Consider the following 16,152-nt stretch of genomic DNA (forward strand, 5'->3'; position numbering starts at 1 on the left):
ATCTTATTGTTCCCAAGGATCTTCTCCCTCTCTTGGGAGAAGATTGTGAGTCCTCACTCATTTCCATACATCTGGCCATCGTGCCCTGTAGCGGAAGTATATTTCCCCGTCCCATTGCCCAGGATTTGGTCATGTGATTTAATTTGGCCAACTGAATATGAGCATACATGGTACCCCTTCTATAAACAGAAGTCATTGCAAATTTCTGTCAGCCCCATGCCCCTATTTCCATAAGGGTGTGCACTAGGCAGGAGCTATTTCCATTGAAATTGCAACAATTAGAGTAAAATATTTTAGAATTTCTGAAGAGATTTTCCAGTTACAGACTTCTTTTGGTTAAGAATTCTTTTTTTCTTTTTTTTTTACATGTAAGGAAAATGAAAGCAAAGTCCCAATGTATCACACAAATATCTTTATTATTCAAATGTTTATAAATTATATGATTTTATTTATGCATAAAAACATTTCTAGAACATGTTATACATTTTGTAATAATGTTTGTAACTGGTTTCAGGCACATAGTGCAAAATACTTCTTTTCTGATACAGAGATCCCTAAATGTTTATTTAACCACACTGGTACAAAATTGCTTTAGTACCTTATATGGTACAGTATACCCCTAATAGTTTGAAAAAGAAAAACTTTGTGGGTAAAATTACTATACTACTATTTCCTGGCAAAAATCTATCATTAGATTCAGCTTCCTTGGTTTATAGAGGAGGTTATCATAGAAAAATATTATCTATGATTCTTTTAAAATCAAATGGTTGTATAATACACAATTAAATTATTCACCTAAAAAAATCTTAATACCTGAGCATTTACTCATGAATAGTTAATTTTTATACTATCTTTCATGTTCTGGATTTGAGAGACCTCAGATATAAAATAACTTGAACTCTCTAATAAAAATTTTGCATATGTAAACATAATTTTATGTTTACCAAAACAGGTTCTTCAAAATGTCAATAATTCTTAATTTTCTACTTGATTAATAAAATACAGTACATAACTTTGAGAAAATAAATTTTTTAAGAGTAGACATATAGGCATATAAGTTATAAAGACATGATAGAATATAAACATTTTAAAAACAATATATTGCTCTTATAAGTACAATCAAATTAGAGGTAGGTGTTTTTAAGTGAAATTCTACTATATCATATCTTATTCTGTATTATACCCACAAAATTTCATGTTTAGTATTTAACCCAACTATATACTTTAATTACAAAACTATATTATATTTTAGGATGATTTTTTTGAAGCACCATAATGCACAGTTAAAAATTAAAGGAAACATAAAACAAGGTATCTAAGCTGTATCAGTAGAAAGTATAATGGCTATGTACTTTTTTGATGTGACCATTGATTTGTTATTCTCCTGACAGATTCAATAATGTTTATGATTTAAGTTCATTTTCCTAATTTTTACTTGCTCCATTTTAACAAGTAGAATAAGCATTTCATTGTACAGTAGGATGTGAGCAGAGATTTACATGTGTGTTTACAGGCATAACATAATTCTGGTCCAGTGCAATCTGTTAACAGCAGTATTATCTTAGCATAGTTCAAACATCCCTGTATGCCCTACCATAAATTATTTCATCCTTTTAAGGATCCTGATTAGAACCATGTATCATTCAGTTTATTTCAAAGGCCTTGAAAAATCAAGCAGTGATTGACTCCTCATGAGCATCCTAGAAAAAAGGCACAAATATTTTAGACATAAATCTCAGGAAGGAATAAAAAAAACAAGCACCAGCTATTTGCAGGTTCCAGAGAATGTCTCCTCTTTGGGACACACTTTCCTTCTGAATGTTCACACTACTTGAATTGGGAGACCAGTAGTCATGTGAGGAATACACTTTCCACAGAATCCTCCACATCTGCCATAGACTTTGGTTCCATCCTGAAAAGAGAAGAGGCAGAGATACAGGAGAATCTGTTACATGCTGGTATCTGTGTGCACAAGGCAGAAAAGCAAACGCTTTGAATCATGTGGCTGAAATAATTAGCCAAAGTTTCCTATAACAATTACACTTGAAGTCAAAGATTATGCCATTTCAGGATTAGTTGAAATCTGTGGTCACAGGAATTAGAGAACCCGAGATTCATATTAGCCACTTGATGATTATAAACCACACTTTACGTTAGACAATTCATCTCAATCCACGTATTTTTCATCAAGGTATCTACTTGCTTCAATGAGTTTATTAAAACCTCTCACAATTTGTTGTCCAGTGTTTCTCACAGACTGAATAAAAGAAAGGTATTAGGATTTTATATAAGATTCTCATGGACTAAATAAAAGAAGGATATTATGCAAACTTGACCTTAACTTCAAATATCTCCTGGAAGCATTAGAAACACAGCTTAAAGAAAACATAAAAGGTGATAGAATGGAGGGAAAAAACTGGATTGAAAGTAATACTTATAATTAGACACAGAGTTAGACACAACTTAGTGACTAAACAACAACAAAAAAGGAGATTCTTCTTCGCTTTTTTTTTTTTTTTTTTTTAGAAAAGCAGAGCTGCTAACTGAGGAATGGGTGGGCAGAGGCTGGTGAAGGAAGTGATGAGGACAGGGTAGATTTTCTTTCCAGACTGTCCTCCAACTTTAGGTCCAAAAGTCAAAAGGCCTTTTGATAGGATGAAACAAAAATAGTTTGAACTCTTATGGTTTCTGCAAAAGGTAAGTTTTGCTTTATTTATTTATGTTTTTCTTTTTTTAATCTAAGGAGGGAGGATAGGAAAGGAAACTGGGTTCCTGAAACTTTTGAGGATAAAGAATGTTTTGAGATCGGGGGCTTTTGAAGTTGCCTCTTCTTTCAGAAGCTTTCTACACTCTAGAGAATCTGAGTAAACAGAGAAGGGGATGGCAGTAAAAATTCCAATTTATATACATTCCTGTCCTCAAATGGATCAAGTAAACCCCTAATCTTGTTTAACTTTACTAGGAAATGAAAATATGTGTTCATTTCCATAAGTACATTTGGGTTTCATAAGTCAGAGTTTCATTCACACCATGTATCAGATCTCAGGAAATACCTTCATGCGCAAAATCTTTGATTGAGGAAGAAATTCTTAATTAAGTAAACAAATAGTCTTTACAATAAAACGTAAATGCGAAAGGAATGATTGTACTAAATGTTCATTTTTACTGCTGCCCTTGGCCAGCTGTCATTTAACCAGAAGATACCTAACAACTGGGTAAAGTCAGCATTGCACTGTCTAAATTTTATACCTGCTCAGAACATATTTTAACTAAGTAATTGATTTATTTCCATTCTTCTACCCAAAAGGATGAGACCTAAATTTGCCAAATAAATATTTAGAAATAAATAGCCATTTTCAAAGCCTACTGTTTACCCATATGATAGAAATAATACAAATATAAATTCTTTAATTATTAATTAAAACACAATTTCATAATAGTCAGAAATAAAGTATTTTAAAGTCTGCAAATATCAGAAAATTGAATTTCATTTACAAGTAGTATTCATATATAGGAATGAAGTCACTTTTAGCAAAAGAAAGAAAAGTTATAAAACCTTGGAGTCGGCAGGGACTGTTGATGGTACTGATTTAAATGGTGCAATATAGGTGAGAACAGAAATTATGACACAGATCTTGATTTAATGTAGATCAGGTCATGCTATCTAAGATGTGGTAATTCTAAGTACCAGGAGCCATCTCATAAATTTTATGTGCTAGCACACTACACCAGCACCAAAATTAGGAGGATAGCACATTAGATAATACTTTAGATAATACGTGTGCTATAGGAAAAATTAAAATCCCAGTGCACCGGCTCTGAGCTCCCTGTCTCATGCATTGAACATGGACTGGTGATCTGTTTCACACATGGTAATATACATGTTTCAGGGCTATTCTCTCAAATCATGACAATATTTTCTAAATAAAGATAGATGAGGAAAATGTTCATACAACCATAAAAATATTCCTAATTCTTGAAGAAACTATAAAGGATGTTCATTAAATGACAAATGACTCCCACATCACTAAATCACTAAATTAAAGCAGTGAGGAAAATAAACCAAAAATTTACCTCTCACTTTGAAATATTAAAATGTAAGTCTTTAATAATTAGAGTATAGCTAAAAAGACTACCTCTTTTTGAAGCACCTGTTTTACAAACCATTAGCCCCAAACTTGAACTACTTAAATCTATATGCTCTGGCACTTGATTTCATGCACAGATATGTATAGCCTAAACATTAATGTGTATATATATAAAACCTCCATAAGCACATGAAAAAAAAAGAACCTCATTCCATAATTTCATGTTAGTTATACCTCATCATAATGTAACATACCCCATTATATGAAAGAACTCATTAGTCATTAACTTCATAATTCTGGATTTAAGGTAGAGGAATTTAATACTACTTCACAGCACAGAAGTATTTCAGACAGGCTTTTTGGTCCAGCAGGACTTACCTGTGATCTGTGAATGATCACAGAGGCATAACTGCCCTGAGCCAGCCACTTTGCTGTACTGGATATCTTCATCCCAGTTCCTGCCAAATTAATGCTGAACTGTCCCTTGATTATAAATAAAAAATAAAAAAATAAGACTAGATGGAATTAGTAAAAAAATATTTAAGCATGTACTTGGCTGGAAACACATGATTTGGCATGATCTAAAAAACTTGCCTTCCTAGGTTCTTTAGAAAATGAAAGAACATTGATACAAACCATACACTTTCTTACACTAACAAAATGAACAAGCTAAAGATTTTTTTAACTTATTACAAATAAATCTTCTCAATTACAAGGGAAAACAGAAATAATGCCAGATTGTGTTATTTGTTGAAGAGTAATTCTGTCCAGTCCTTGGACTCTAGCGATTGACAGCTAGAGCTTACATTACTTTTTTTTTTTTTTTTCAGGTTTTAAATATCTCTTTGCAGTAGATAATCTTATTTACATTGATACAGAATCATTTTACATTCTTAGAGCAGACACTAGCAGATGCTTTATTTTAGTAAATTATGGGGGGGAAACAGAAAAGACACTAGTCAGAAGGGTTCTCCATTAGCCTGTCTTGCCACAGCGGGGGGATCTAGAAACACAGGGGAACCTGCACGTCCCAGAAGCCAAGGCTGGGAAATGGTGCTTGGTCTGGCTGGATGCTGGAGAACCTTCGATTGCTGAGACTACGTTCTCCTCTGAACAAACACTCGTACGGGAAAAGACAATGATTCTCAGTATTGAATAATTTAAACATACGTCTGAAAACAAGTCAGTAGTGAGTGGTGAGACCCAAGGCCCTGATAGCAGCGGGGCAGGGCTGGGGTTGAGAGGCCCTCAGTCAGCCCCAGGCCACGCCGGCTGTGGTCCAGCAGAAGGGCAGGAGCCCCACTTACGCGTGCCTTAGAACAACACAACTCCACTGTCGGGGGACAGGGCCACCCTGTCCGTCCTGACGGAGATCACAGCCCATGTGATCAAGAGTGGCCTCTGCAGGGACTGTCCTCTAGGCATCACCCCAGGCCCCAGGCCCCCAGGTTCCAGCTGCTCAGTACCTTTGGGAATTAAAACCAACTCCAGCTGAAGGGTGGGTGACACCAGCGGGGCATGTGCCCCAGGTTCCCGGAAAGGACAACCTGTCAGGAAAGACTCATTCTGGAACGTCCCGGAAGTTTGCTGAGAGGGAAATCAATCACGTCACAACTTGGTGCAGCTTAAGGCTTCATTTTCAAGCTGTAAGCATGGCCTTTAATTCTTTAACCACATTCAGTTCCAAATTAAGAGTTTCAGCTCTGCAGGAAGTGTCCAGCCGTCTGACTTTGCCAGAGCCTGAAGAGGCCAAGTTACCTACCCACAGACAGGAAACTACCAGCCCTGAGGCCAGCCATGCCTGACTGCCCAGGGTCTGTCCAGTCCGCAGTGACCTTCCGTGAAGAGCTGCGTGGTCACGAGAGTTTGCTGTTGCCAAGGCGGCCCGGAGGCCTCTGCAGGCAGGGGTCAGTGCTGCCGTGGGGAATCCTCCTGCGTCCAAGGTGCCCTGGCCACGAGGAGGTGCTGCTGCTCCCTGCCTAGTTCCCAGTGGACCGTTTTCCAGTGCTTGCGTTGGTGACGCCGTTCACTGTCCCTTCCACGTCGGTCTCGTCCTCCGCGTAGCTCAGGATCAGGCTCTGCTGCCGGCTTGTCAGTCTCTTTGGAACTCTGATCTTGATGTGAATGTAGTGGTCTCCGTAGCCATAACTGTTAATCCGCGGGATGCCCTCCCACTCATCCGAATCTTCTGATCTGACTGAGTCCCAGGGGGGATCGTCACGTTGATGGTCTCGTACAGGCCCTGCGTTCTGGCGGTGCCCCCGAGGATGGCCTGAGCTATGGAGATGAAGAGGTCCGAGTGGATGTCTGCGCCGTCCCTCCGGAACACAGGGCTTTTCTGCACCCTGAATGTGATGAAAATTTCTCGTTTTCCTACAGGCATCCTCACAGTCTGGCCATCCTCAACTCCGGCAGGCACGGGGATCACCACCTTCTTCTTCTGTTTAGCCTGTCCTCCTCCTCTGCACACCACACAGGGAGACGTGATGATGGAGCCCCGGCCACCACACCTCCGACACGTGGAGCGCATCACAAAAGGGCCTGTGTTTATGGTTTCCATGCCGGAGCCACCGCAGTAGTGGCAGTGCTGAACTTTGGTGCCGGGCTCGTTCCCTTTGCCATCACACCGCTCACAGGTGTCAGTGATGTTCACGGTGAACTCCTTGTTGACGCCCTTGGCAGCTTGATTGAACGTCAAGTCCATGATGTACTCCTGAGGCTGACTGAACACACTCTGGAAATCGCCAAAAGAGGAGGATGAGAACTCCCCAAAGATCTTTCTGAAGAGCTCCTCTGGGTCAACCGTGGGACCTCCTTTCCAGTAGCTCTGCCCAGAGCTGCCGGCCCCAGGATCGAAGCCAGCGGAGCCATAGGTGTCATACTGTTTCCTCTTCACTTCATCACTCAGGACCTCATAGGCCTCTGCCAGCTGGGAGAACTTCTTGGCTTTGGGATCATCCTTATTCGTGTCTGGGTGATATTTCTTGGCAAGCTGGTAATAGACTTTCTTGATCTCCTTCTGGCTGGCGTTCCGGGGCACTCCTAGTATCTGGTAATAATCTTCTTTAGCCAAATGGGTGCTCGTGTGGAAGGAGGCAGTACAAACAAAAGGGTACCGTTTTATTCCTGTGAAGCTGACACCGGGTCTCAATGTCAGCAGCGCCCCGGGACCGCGACCTCCCAGGGAAGGCGGGAAGGCGGTGACGCTCAAATTGCGACCCAGCGACGCCCCACCACGCCCGCCATGGGCGGCCGGGCCCCTCTCCCCGCTGCAGCCGGCAGCCGCGGGGTCCCCACAGCCACCAGCAACCAGTGTGTGGAGCGCCGCGCCGCCATCTTGGCCCGGGGACACTTGGAGCTTACATTCCTATAGCATCAGCAACAGCAAGTCTAGATAGAAGGGGCGTCATAGGGACTGGTACCAGACTAGCATTTATCCAGTTTCAATTTTTGACCTCTCACTGCTAATTTCACTGATAAGTTACATCTATTTAATGTATTTCCTTCTGTTATTGTGCCCTTACATCTATCACACAAAAACTATTGAATATAGTATTATGGTCCCAGCTATCACATCCTTTTAAGTACCCAAAAGTGTTATGCAGATATGTGATACCACATGAATTACACACATGGTATGTGAGCCCCCTAGTGGCATTATGGTCTAATTATTCTCAAGACACAAGAACCATTTTATGTCAAAATATTCTAGACTATCACTGTTAAAAACTAAACTTTAAATATCTGTTAAGTAAGAAAGCACATGACTAAAATGGATAAAATTTGTGGCATTCATGTATATGATCTCACAGTACAGAATCACAAACTGAAAAGCTGAAGTATTTAATGAATGCTAACTAAGCCTATGCCAATGTTCAATATACGTATAGATTTAGAGCTATATTAGGCCAGTCTTAGATCACATCACAATATTCTGTGGCCTAGGGCACAGGAATCTTCAGCAAAACTGTGATAAAACATTAAGGATTATGTTATGTGACGGGAAATATTGTCTTTCATGAAAGCAAAAGTAAAATAGATTTCACATATATTTGTAATATCAATTACTACAATTGCTAAAAATTATGTATCAATTCAGTTTATTAAGTTATATTTCTTATCAATCACATACTTATTTAAAATCAAAATAGATTCAAATGTATTTATAATACAATGATAATATATGCAGAATTTCCCCCAAAACAGAAATAATTTGTTTTAGATAAATTCCAAAGAAAGTTTATTATTATATACATCATTTGGTTATGGAATTTAAAATACCTGTATGTTTGCTTCATTGATGTAATCCTAGATTCCAAAAGAAGGCCTAGGAGCCCAGTGTGTGTGTGTGCTTAGTCACTTAGTCATGTCCAACTCTTTGCGACCTCATGGACTATAGTCCTCCAGACTCCTCTGTCTATGGGGATTCTCCAGGCAAGAATACTGGAATGGGTTGCCACGCCCTCCTCCAGAGGATCTTCCCAACCCAGGAATCAAACCCAGGTCTTACACATTGCAGGAGGATTCTTTACCAGCTGAGCCACCAGGGAAGCCAAAGAATACTGGAGTGGGTAGCCTATCCCTTCTCCAGCAGATCTTCCCAACCAAGGAATTGAACTGGGGTTTCCTGCATTGCAGGTGGATTCTTTACCAGCTGAGCTACCAGGGAAGCCCATTAGGGAGGTAGGCAGCAGCCAAATTATGCAGAGACTTCAGGGTATGTCAGAGGTGTTAGATTTTATATGAAGAAAAGGCCTGCATTGCAGGCAGATTCTTTACTATCTGAGCCATCAGGAAGGCCCATTCAGGTACTCAGAAAGTGTTTTTAAATGGATGAATTAAGTGCAATATTATAAATATTAAATTTTAGCATCATAAAAGTTAATATATAAATACATATCTAAACCCTTTATACTTGTGATAATGAATGACATTAACACTAGACACATCAGAATTTTATATTAGTAAATATTTAAATTAAAACTAATTCTAAGGATATATTCTACTATTTGATACTTAGTCATCTGATACAGGTTTTGGACTAAATACTTAATCCCACATTAACTCATAAGTCAGCTTCTTGCCAAACAAAAGAAATGGAAATATATTCTGTGAAGTAGCTCTTCTGTAACTAACCATTTATGGCACTCTTGTTGTGTCTTGCAGTATTTTCACAACTTAATATTTATCGTTTACCTCCCTGCTCAACCCTGCTGGGAAGCATTCAAATGTATATACACTGGAAGTGAAAGAAAAAAAATCCAACTGAGTAATGAGAGAGTCAAGTGGTCATTAACACAATCAGTTGGGTCTAGAAATATCTATTGCTTCTTTCCTCCAGATTAATTTTCAAGAGCTTTGCTTACGTCTTTAGTCCTTCTTCAAAAGCTACATAATGGTACTAAGAAGTAGAAAAACAGATCATCTGAAACTGGGGATGATATCAATTGAGGTAAAAATACATTTCATTCATTTGTTCAAAATTGAGTGGCAGACTTGGTGTCAAGTAGCCACAGGAGTGGAAAGGTCAATCCTTATCCCAATTCCCAAGAAGGGCAGTACTAAAGAATGTTCAAACCACCAAACAATTGCACTCATCTCCCATGCTAGTAATGTTATGCTTAAAATCCTGCATGCTAGGCTTCAGCATTATGTGAACTGAGAACTTCCAGATGTTCAAGCTGGGTTTAGAAAAGGCAGAGGAACCAGAGACCAAATTGCCAACATTTGCTGGATCACAGAGAAAGCAAGGGAATTCTAGAAAAACATCTACCTCTGTTGCATTCACTGTGCTAAAGCCTTCAACTCTGTGGATAATAACAAACTGTGGAAAACTCTTAAAGAGACAGGAATACCAAACCATCTTACTGGTCTCTTGAGAAACCTGTATGCCGGTCAAGAAGCAACAGTTAGAATCTTATACAGAACAACTGACTGGTTCAAGATTGAGAAAGGAGTACGATAAGGCCTATTTACTGTCACCCTGTTTATATAACTTATAAGCCGAGCACATCATGAGAAATGCTGGGTTGGATGAATTACAAGCTGGAATCAAGATTACCAGGAGAAACACCAACAACCTCAGATATGTGGATGGTACCACTCTAATGGCAGAAAGTGAAGAGGAACAAAACAACCTCTTGATGAGGGTGAAGGAGAAGAGTGAAAAGGCCAGCTTAAAATGAAATAGTTAAAAAACTAAAATCATAGCAACCGCCCATCACTTCATGGCAAACAGAAGGGGAAAAGGTGGAAGCAGTGACTGATTTCCTCTTCTTGGGCTCTAAAATCACTGCAGACATTGACTGCAGCCATGAAATCAGAAGACAACTCTGGGAGAGGCTGAGAGACAAGAAAGCCTGATGTGCTGCAGTCCATGGGGTCACAAAGAGTCAGACACAACTTGGTGACTGAATAACAACAACTATGGGAGTACAGAGAAAGGTCTTAGTCTTGATCTGAGAAGGGAAGCATGGACTGATGGTTGCCAGAGGTAGGAGTCAAGAGGAAGGGAAGTGTGTGAGGGTGGACAAAAAAGAAAACCTTCCAGTGACAAGATGAATCACAAGTGGAAGTAAGGTGATTCCAAAGAACTAAGATTTCAACAAATAGGAATGTCTTCCTTGAATAATTAGCTTCATTAAAGGAAAATATACTTATGGATACAGAGGGAAAGCATAGAAATAGATGCAAGCTTTAAAGTTCCACTTCTTGGACTGACTGCTTGGTTCATAATCCCCATTATGTCATTAGGTTTTACAGTTTTAAAGTTTGTCCCCATAGTGGCTGTACTAGTTTGCATTCCCACCAACAGTGTAAGAGGGTCCCCTTTTCTCCACACCCTCTCCAGCATTTATTATTTGTAGACTTTTGGATCGCAGCCATTCTGACTGGCATGAAATGGTACCTCATAGTGGTTTTGATTTGCATTTTCTCTGATAATGAGTGATGTTGAGCATCTTTTCATGTGTTTGTTAGCCATCTGTATGTCTTCATTGGAGAAATGTCTATTTAGTTCTTTGGCCCATTTTTTGATTGGGTCATTTATTTTTCTGGAGTTGAGCTGTAGGAGTTGCTTGTATATTTTTGAGATTAATTGTTTGTCAGTTGCTTCATTTGCTATTATTTTCTCCCATTCTGAAGGCTGTCTTTTCACCTTGCTAATAGTTTCCTTTGATGTGCAGAAGCTTTTAAGGTTAATTAGGTCCCATTTGTTTATTTTTGCTTTTATTTCCAATATTCTGGGAGGTGGGTCATAGAGGATCCTGCTGTGATGTATGTCAGAGAGTGTTTTGCCTATGTTCTCCTCTAGGAGTTTTATAGTTTCTGGTCTTACGTTTAGATCTTTAATCCATTGTGAGTTTATTTTTGTGTATGGTGTTAGAAAGTGGTCTAGTTTCATTCTTTTACAAGTGGTTGACCAGATTTCCCAGCACCACTTGTTAAAGAGATTGTCTTTAATCCATTGTATATTCTTGCCTCCTTTGTCAAAGATAAGGTGTCCATATGTGTGTGGATTTATCTCTGAGCTTTCTATTTTATTCCATTGATCAATATTTCTGTCTTTGTGCCAGTACCATACTGTCTTGATAACTGTGGCTTTGTAGTAGAGCCTGAAGTCAGGTAGGTTGATTCCTCCAGTTCCATTCTTCTTTCTCAAGATTGCTTTGGCTATTCGAGGTTTTTTGTATTTCCATACAAATTGTGAAATTATTTGTTCTAGCTCTGTGAAGAATACTGTTGGTAGCTTGATAGGGATTGCGTTGAATCTATAAATTGCTTTGGGTAGTATACTCATTTTCACTATATTGATTCTTCCAATCCATGAACATGGTATATTCCTCCATCTATTAGTGTCCTCTTTGATTTCTTTCACTAGTGTTTTATAGTTTTCTATATATAGGTCTTTAGTTTCTTTAGGTAGATATATTCCTAAGTATTTTATTCTTTCCGTTGCAATGGTGAATGGAATTGTTTCCTTAATTTCTCTTTCTGTTTTCTCATTATTAGTGTATAGGAATGCAAGGGATTTCTGTGTGTTGATTTTATATCCTGCAACTTTACTATAGTCATTGATTATTTCTAGTAATTTTCTGGTGGAATCTTTAGGGTTTTCTATGTAGAGGATCATGTCATCTGCAAATAGTGAGAGTTTTACTTCTTCTTTTCCAATTTGGATTCCTTTTATTTCTTTTTCTGCTCTGATTGCTGTGGCCAGAACAGTGTGGAGATTCCTTAAAAAACTGGAAATAGAACTGCCTTATGATCCAGCAATCCCACTGCTGGGCATACACACTGAGGAAACCAGAAGGGAAAGAGACACGTGTACCCCAATGTTCATCGCAGCACTGTTTATAATAGCCAGGACATGGAAGCAACCTAGATGTCCATCAGCAGATGAATGGATAAGCAAGCTGTGGTACATATACACAATGGAGTATTACTCAGCCATTCAAAAGAATACATTTGAATCAGTTCTAATGAGGTGGATGAAACTGGAGCCTATTATACAGAGTGAAGTAAGCCAGAAGGAAAAACATAAATACAGTATACTAACGCATATATATGGAATTTAGAAAGATGGTAACAATAACCCTGTGTACGAGACAGCAAAAGAGACACTGATGTACAGAACAGTCTTATGGACTCTGTGGGAGAGGGAGAGGGTGGGAAGATTTGGGAGAATGGCATTGAAACATGTAAAATATCATGTAAGAAATGAGTTGCCAGTCCAGGTTCGATGCACGATACTGGATGCTTGGGGCTAGTGCACTGGGACGACCCAGAGGGATGGTATGGGGGGGAGGAGGAAGGAGGAGGGTTCAGGATGGGGAACACATGTATACATGTGGCGGATTCATTTTGATATTTGGCAAAACTAATACAATTATGTAAAGTTTAAAAATAAAATAAAATTAGAAAAAAAAATAAATAAAGTTTGTCCCATCTATTTTACTATGAAAGGGATCTAATGCAATTCCAAAAAGAGAACTGATTCTAAAATTTATATAACTTTATATTTATATTTCTTTTATAAAGAAATTAAAATAATTAAAACAAGTTTGAAAAAAAAAGAATAAAGTTAAAGGACCCACACTACCTTGTTTTAACACTTATTATAAGGCTATCACTGGAAAAGGGCATGGCAACCCACTTCAGTATTCTTGCCTGGAGAACCCCATGGACAGAGGGGCCTGCTAGGCTTCAGTCCATAGGGATGCAAAGAGCCAGACACAATCGAGCCAGACACAATTTAGCACACATGTGAGCATAAAGCTGTCACAGGTGGTGCTAGTGTTAAAGAACCTGCCTGCCAATGCAGGAGATATAAGAGATGTGGGTTTAATCCCTGGGATGGGAAAATCTCCTGGAGTAAGAAATGGCAACATGCTCCAGTATTCTTGCCTGGAAAATTCTACGGACAGAGGAGCCTATCAGGCTATGGTCCATGGGGTCAAAGAGTCAGATGCAACTGAGCACACACACACATCCACACCCAAACATAAAGCTATCATAACCAAGGCAGTGCTGTGATGGTGAGAGAGAGACATGGATCAGAACAGAGAGTCAGAAATAGACTCAAAATATGTGCAATTGACACATGCCACACCACATGGCAAGTGGAATCTTAGTTCCCTGACTAGAGATAGAACCTGTAGCCACTGCATTGGAAGCACAGATTCTTAAACACTGAACCACCAAGGAAGTCCCCTCCATTTGATTTTTGACAAAGGTGGAAAGGAGAGAAACAACTGCCTTCTCAACAAGTGGTATTAGGACAATTGGATGTCTATAGGCAAAACTCTTCCAACTTCATACAAAATTAGTTCAAAATCAATCATAGGTCTAGATGTAAAACATACAACTATAAATTTTTTTAAGAAAACATAGCAGAAAATCTTTGTAACTTGGACTAAGTCAAAGAGTTCTTAAATATGACACTAAATGTCATAAAGAAAAAAAAATGGTAAATTTGAATTCATTAAACTTTAAAACCTCCACTTAAGTATAAGACACTAAAGAAAAAGAAGAGATAAGGTCCAGACCATGAGTGAAACATTTGCAAACCTTATATACAACAAAAGATTTGTATCCAGACTATATACAGAACTTTCAGGACTTCCCTGGTAGTACAGTGGATAAGAATCTGCCTGCCAATGCAGGGGACACAGATGTAGAAAGATTTGCTCCTTGGTGTAAGAAGATTCCACATGCCATGGGGCAACTAAGCCCATGCACTTGGAGCCCATACTCAACGACAAGATAAACCACTGCAATGAGAAGAACACACACCACAACTAGAGAGAAACCCCTGCCACCACAGCTAGAGAAAGCTGATGAGCAGCAACAAAGACCCAGGGAAGCCAAAAATTAATTAACTAATTTTAAAAAAAGAACTGTCAAAACTATAAACATTAATGAACAATTAGGAAACAAACAACTTAATTGTTTAGATGAGAAAAGACTTGGATATACACTTTACCAAAAAGGATACTCAGATGACAAATAAGCACATGAAAGATGCTTAACATTATTGCTGCTGCTGCTGCTAAGTCGCTTCAGTCGTGCCCGACTCTGTGCGACCCCGTAGACGGCAGCCCACTAGGCTCCTCTGTCCCTGGGATTCTCCAGGCAAGAATACTGGAGTGGGTTGCCTTAACATTATTAGTGAAATATAAATTAAAACTACAAAAAGATATCACTGAAGATGGAGAAATAAAAAACTTGACAATACTAAGTGCTAACAAAGAAGAAAAACAACTAGAAATTTAATCTTTGCTGATGGGAATTTTAAAATGGTACAGTCACTGTATCAAACAGTTTGGATGGGGGGTGGGTAGGAGGGAGGTCCAAGAAGGCCGGGATACATGTATACTCATGACTGATTCACATGGCCGTACAGTGAAAACCAATACAACATTGTAGAGCAGTTATTCTTCAATTAAAAATAAACTAAAACAACAAAAATAAACTAGTTTGCAAGTTTCCTATAAAGTTAAACATACATATACCATATGACCCTACAATCTCACTCACAGGCATTTATCCCAGAGAAATGAAAATACATGTACACACAAAAACCTGTACACAAACGAGCATATCCACTCTATCCATAATTTCCAAATTCTATAAACAACCCATTTTCTTCCAACAAATGAACACTGTAGGATAACTGTATGACATCTGATTGATGAAACAATGCTTAGCAATGAAAAGGAACAAATTATTGACACATGCAGCATGCAAAAAACAGATGGACCTCAAAAGCATTACATTGACCAATGTAATGAGAAGGAGGCCAATCTCAAGAGGTTACACATTGTGTGACTTCATTTCTATGACATTTCTATGTCATCCCAGAAAATGCAAAATTAAAGCAATGAAGAAAAGATCAGTGTTTACCAGGAGGTAGGTGGGAGGAAGGAATTGACTCCATGGAGGAAGTGTGAGGGAGTTGTTCTATATTCAGATTATGGTGCTAACAACATGAATTTGCATACATGTTTCAAACTGTATACTAATAAAGGCAATTTTACTGTTAGCTTTTTCAATTTAAAATGTGAATGGATATAACATCTAAAGAAAAAAACATTCCAATTGACTTGAAAGCAAAACCCAACTACATTCTATATGTAAGAAACACATTTCAAACAAAGTGACTCAGAAAAGCAAAAATTAAAAGTATGTGCGGCAGTGAAGAGAGAATTACTGTGCTGACTTACGGTGATTGTCTTAAAAAAATTAAAATAAATGAATTAATTTTAAAAACAAGGATGTGCAAGACTACACGGACTTCCCAAGTAGTGCCAGTGCTAAAGAACCTGCCTGCCAATGCAGGAGACAGAAGAGATGTGGGTTTGATCCCTGGGTCAAGAAGATACCCTGGAAAGGGACACGGCAATCCACTCCAGTATTCTTGTGTGTAAAATCCCATGGACAGAGGAGCCTGGTGGGGTTATAGTTCACAGGGTTGGAAAGAGTTGCACATGACTGAGGTGACTTTGCACACACACATGCATGCAAGAGTATACCTGGAAACTGGGCATAAAAAGAGAGCAAGTGA

General features: G+C 38.8%; 1 protein-coding gene and 1 pseudogene across 6 annotated transcripts in view; both read right to left on the reverse strand.

Annotated features, from left to right (window-relative positions):
• Window positions 1-434: 434 nt before the first annotated feature.
• ADAMTS20 (ADAM metallopeptidase with thrombospondin type 1 motif 20) overlaps window positions 435-16,152 on the reverse strand; it is a 218,601-nt gene continuing 202,883 nt past the window's right edge. For 5 of the 6 annotated variants that reach the window (XM_070370646.1, XM_070370645.1, XM_005896807.2 and 2 more), the window contains 2 exons: window positions 4,467-4,571; window positions 435-1,912 (listed from right to left, as the gene is read on the reverse strand). In XM_070370646.1, coding sequence (XP_070226747.1) covers window positions 1,823-1,912; window positions 4,467-4,571 — 195 coding nt within the window. In that variant the 3' untranslated portion in view covers window positions 435-1,822. The remainder of the gene's footprint in view (window positions 1,913-4,466; window positions 4,572-16,152) is intronic. The other variant, XM_070370643.1, reaches the window with a different exon arrangement.
• Window positions 4,872-7,509, reverse strand: LOC138987923 (dnaJ homolog subfamily A member 3, mitochondrial pseudogene; annotated as a pseudogene).

Source organism: Bos mutus, chromosome 5 (assembly GCF_027580195.1).
Source record: "Bos mutus isolate GX-2022 chromosome 5, NWIPB_WYAK_1.1, whole genome shotgun sequence".
Classification (NCBI taxonomy): Eukaryota; Metazoa; Chordata; class Mammalia; order Artiodactyla; family Bovidae; genus Bos; species Bos mutus.